Source organism: Echinococcus granulosus (assembly GCF_000524195.1).
Source record: "Echinococcus granulosus chromosome Unknown EG_S00172, whole genome shotgun sequence".
Taxonomy (NCBI): domain Eukaryota; kingdom Metazoa; phylum Platyhelminthes; class Cestoda; order Cyclophyllidea; family Taeniidae; genus Echinococcus; species Echinococcus granulosus.
The window spans coordinates 82,912-86,831 of NW_020170552.1; the positions used below are offsets into that span (position 1 = coordinate 82,912).

At 37.1% G+C, this 3,920-nt stretch overlaps 2 protein-coding genes across 2 annotated transcripts in view; one reads left to right on the forward strand and one right to left on the reverse strand. All coding sequences in view use genetic code 11, as the record gives it.

Moving 5' to 3' along the window:
- EGR_09873 (hypothetical protein) overlaps positions 1 to 3,136 on the forward strand; it is a gene marked incomplete at both ends in the record, with an annotated part of 7,735 nt that extends 4,599 nt beyond the window's left edge. Inside the window, 2 exons of the mRNA XM_024499122.1 lie at positions 1,918 to 2,016; positions 2,774 to 3,136. Of these exons, the coding sequence (XP_024346468.1) occupies positions 1,918 to 2,016; positions 2,774 to 3,136 (462 nt within the window). The remainder of the gene's footprint in view (positions 1 to 1,917; positions 2,017 to 2,773) is intronic.
- A 297-nt stretch (positions 3,137 to 3,433) lies between these two features.
- EGR_09874 (hypothetical protein) overlaps positions 3,434 to 3,920 on the reverse strand; it is a gene marked incomplete at both ends in the record, with an annotated part of 1,479 nt that continues 992 nt past the window's right edge. Inside the window, 2 exons of the mRNA XM_024499123.1 lie at positions 3,434 to 3,530; positions 3,568 to 3,748. Of these exons, the coding sequence (XP_024346469.1) occupies positions 3,434 to 3,530; positions 3,568 to 3,748 (278 nt within the window). The remainder of the gene's footprint in view (positions 3,531 to 3,567; positions 3,749 to 3,920) is intronic.

A 3,920-nucleotide genomic window follows, 5' to 3' on the forward strand; every position in this document is an offset into this window, starting at 1 on the left:
AGTCTAAATGCTCTAGTGTCTTGATGTACATCGCAGAACTAATCCATAGCATTGAAGAAACGAAGCACGGAAAGTAGAGACGCATTAATCCTCTCATCGAATTGTAAAATAGGTTGACTAACACGAGTTATGGACTAGACGACCGGTTAGAATTATAGCTGCTTCCAAACTCGCCCACCGTTTTCCTCTAATGAGACAGTAGCAGATGTTTACTTTGCGGTTGACTTTGGTCAAATGTGAAACTATGTAGTCGGGCTAGCGGATGTTTTATCCATCCAGTTAATGTCGGCCTTGGCATTGCTGAATTCGGCTATTATTCCCTAACATAGACAAGGTTAACTATATTTTTTGAGACGTGTACGTCGGTGCATTGTGTTAAAGTGGACAGTAGACTGATGTTAATTGATTATCCTTAACAAATGCATTTGGTAATTCACCGTAACTATGGAAAGTTATAAGGATGACAATTTAATTACACCCGCAATATAAAGCTTCTGGCTTATCAAATGAGTTAGTGATGAATACCTTAGGTCGGACAATTGCTTGTGCTCCATCTTGTCTAAGAAAATATCATCCTAGGAATGTTCAAATGATTTGTGCGTTTTGGGAATGTATAATGTCAGCAAGAAGGACTGGATATTTAGCTTTTAAGAAAATGATCTAGGTTTACTGCTGTCTTCAAAAATACGCATTCCCCACTTGCACCATTTCAAGCATTTCTGGAAAATGAAACTTCCCATCCTTCAATTGGTTCTGCACGACATTAAAATCCGATCTATTGCATGACTTGACACTATTTTACTATGGCCATTGTCGTTTTGTTTTTGGATGTTTTTTCAGGCTCATAAATGCCGGAAAACGTGAGTTCATACTTTATTTTAATCCTATGACCTCGTTTATGCATCACAAGCAATAGAGTTGCTTCGATGCAAGAGAGGAGTGTTTATTATCCAGTAGGTGGTGTAGTGATTTATCCAGTTAAGAAGATGCGCATAGCTGCTTAAATGCTGCTTTTGGAGTAAAATGGAGGTAGATCACCCCCTACACCGTTACTTAAGTGATGCTTCTAGGAGGGCGAATTCCTGCCTTCTTATTAAATCCGTAGACTTGGGTTTGATTAACATTTATGGGTATCTTTGTTGATAGATATACGATCCTACCTGTTAAAGAGGCTTGCAAACTATAAGACATTGAATGAATGTGCATCCATGTATACTTAGGAACAGATATTATTCCTCATTTCGGCATTCTTCAAATGACCTTTTGAGAAGGCTGAATAAAAGATGGTAACGATGTACGAATAAGCAGAAGTAGAGGTAATGCACTACTTACAGCAAATGTGGAGTGGGCACATACACAAGTCAAAAATAATGAAAAAGTATCTGAAATTTAACAATTTTTAGTACCACCTTTTTGAGCAATTCATAGCGCTTTGAGCTGCACAGTTTTGACCAGATTGTGAACAATAAAATGTCTCAATTTATTCGTTAGACAGCTAATACAACTGGCCTCACACCAGTGTGTCGCAAAAATGCTTTGAGTGAAGACATTATGCATTCTAGGAAAGTCGCTTTTAAAGTGATGGAAGACTTTTTACGGAAGAACCTGAATTTTTCTCCCCTAGAGAATCATAGTACCTCTGGGATCGTCAGATTAAATCCAATCTGCCTTGACCGGTCAAAATGGAATAAATAGAGCATAATTTTCTTCAGTGATCGGGATCGATAATTTGATATGACAGTGGAACTGGTTTGCATAATACAAGGCACAAGATTTTTAAGTTTTCCCCAAAATTCATTGCCATTAACAATCAAAGCTAGGAGGTCTCTCAGGCAATTGTTTTGCTTGATGCATGCTAGTTTTGAGAAAATTGGTTAAGACAAACTGCTAGGTCCAAACAATTGTGCATATTTTAAGGCGCGAAATGTTGGAAACCAACTTTTCCTAAAAAGCATTTTTATTTTCCCTGAACGTAACTTTATTAGCACGACAAAGTGTTTTACTCGAAATATTGAGGTAGTAAATTGAACAAAAGTAGCATTCATCGAGAAAGTATTCCAAAGTATTATCCTTATAGTCGGTGCAGTCAAGTACTCAAGTAAAACAAATGCAATCGTATCGCGATTGTAACAAAAAGACTGGTCCTGCATACCGCATCATTCACAATGTACCCCTTTACGAAGCAGAGAAGTCTGGTGCCTACTAAGTTACATCGGCTTACCCCATTTAACTGCATCCCGCCTCTCCGCTGCGTAGATTGTGCAGCTCGCACACTAATAGGCGCGCTGAAGGGCAGTCTGGAAGTTCACTGCTATTGCGACCCAAATGTTATAAGTTTTGGCATCAGTACCTTCATTTTCTGGCACTTTTTAAACATTTACTTATAGAGGGATCGGCTGTTTTTTAAACTCTCAGTTTTGGCAGAGTGGCATTTCGTGGCTTGGCTATTGCAACTTCGCAATTTAGCAAAAGGGAATTTGAAAATAATTGAACTACTTCCTAAGTCACCTACATACTTCTTGAGGTGTCTCTTTGTTGGACCACTTACCTATTCAAATTTTCGTCTAAGTCACGCTGCAGTCTTCCTACTACTGTGCACTTGCGGTTTCGCATTAAAGCTTCCAGTGCTCCAAGGTAGCATTATGCCCAGACTACTATGGTGGACATTCCGGACAGGCAAACATTAACGCATTTGCATGTCATAAAACTGAGCATTTCCAAGTAAACTGTTTAGGATATTTAAGACAATATATTTGCATTGCTTTCCCAAAAGGCTTATACTTGGGTCGTAGGCATTAAAGTACAAGTCATAAGCAAATTACGACGATTGGCTGACCAGTTACGTGAAAAGTCATTTATCCAATCAAAAGAACCCTACTATAATATGTGCAAGGAGCAAGTTTTATTTAAAAAAAGGAGGCAAACAGTGGTCGGTTTGATTATTATTATTTTAATTGCTTACGCCATCTCAAAGATCATAGTCCTGAACAATACATTGTACGATATTCAAGTGCAGTCGTTAGTACTTGCATTATCACTGAATTCATGCATTCACCTTCGCCAAATATCAACGCGCAGTATTGCTGTCCATTTTAAAAATGGTGTAAGTCGGACTGATTTATTGATATCATTATGAGTTTGAAACAAACAAAATAACATTTGGCCTATTTTTAGATCTTAATATCAGGTAACATATGGGGCGGACTTTCTATTTTAATCAAAGAGGCATATTTTGTGCATTTCCTTAATTAAGAGGCTTTTTATGTATTTAACAACAAAGCCGGTTTAAAGTAAATATAAACCTAGTCAATCCTAGATGAATTGAAACTGACCCAATCAAGTTCAGTAGTTTTAGTAGTTGACATTACATAATAAAGTGCGTTAAATTTGTTATCTGAGGCTCAGTTTGTTGATGTCAGGTCTTAAGTCCCTTCTAAACTACAAGTGCAAGCGACTTCAAAGTAAGTATTCTAGCAAAAAGTGTGCGAGTATCAATGGAAAATGAAAATTTACGTGCATGTGAGTCTATACTTAATATATGTCTCGTGCACCCTTATAGGACCTAACCTGTTTGGTGCAATTGCATAAATAAAACTGACAAATGGATTGAAAAGAATAAGGGTCTGGGTAAATAATAGAGGAAACATGACTTTCTCGGAAAAAACTTTGCTGCAGTAGGCTTTTAGTGAGATAAAATTGTTGGAACGAAAAAATGCATCATTTAACTTGATATTAGTCAAGTAATCAACTGAATGGTCTTTTTTATATTATTCTAACAGAGCCGGCATTTAATACTTAAAAAGGTGCCTGAGATGTAGGAAACAGTTGCCATTTTCTATCATATTGGAAAAACCTTCTCTGCAGCAAATTAATCTTTCTCAATTTGTCTTTCTCAATTAATATTTGACTGACTGACTTTT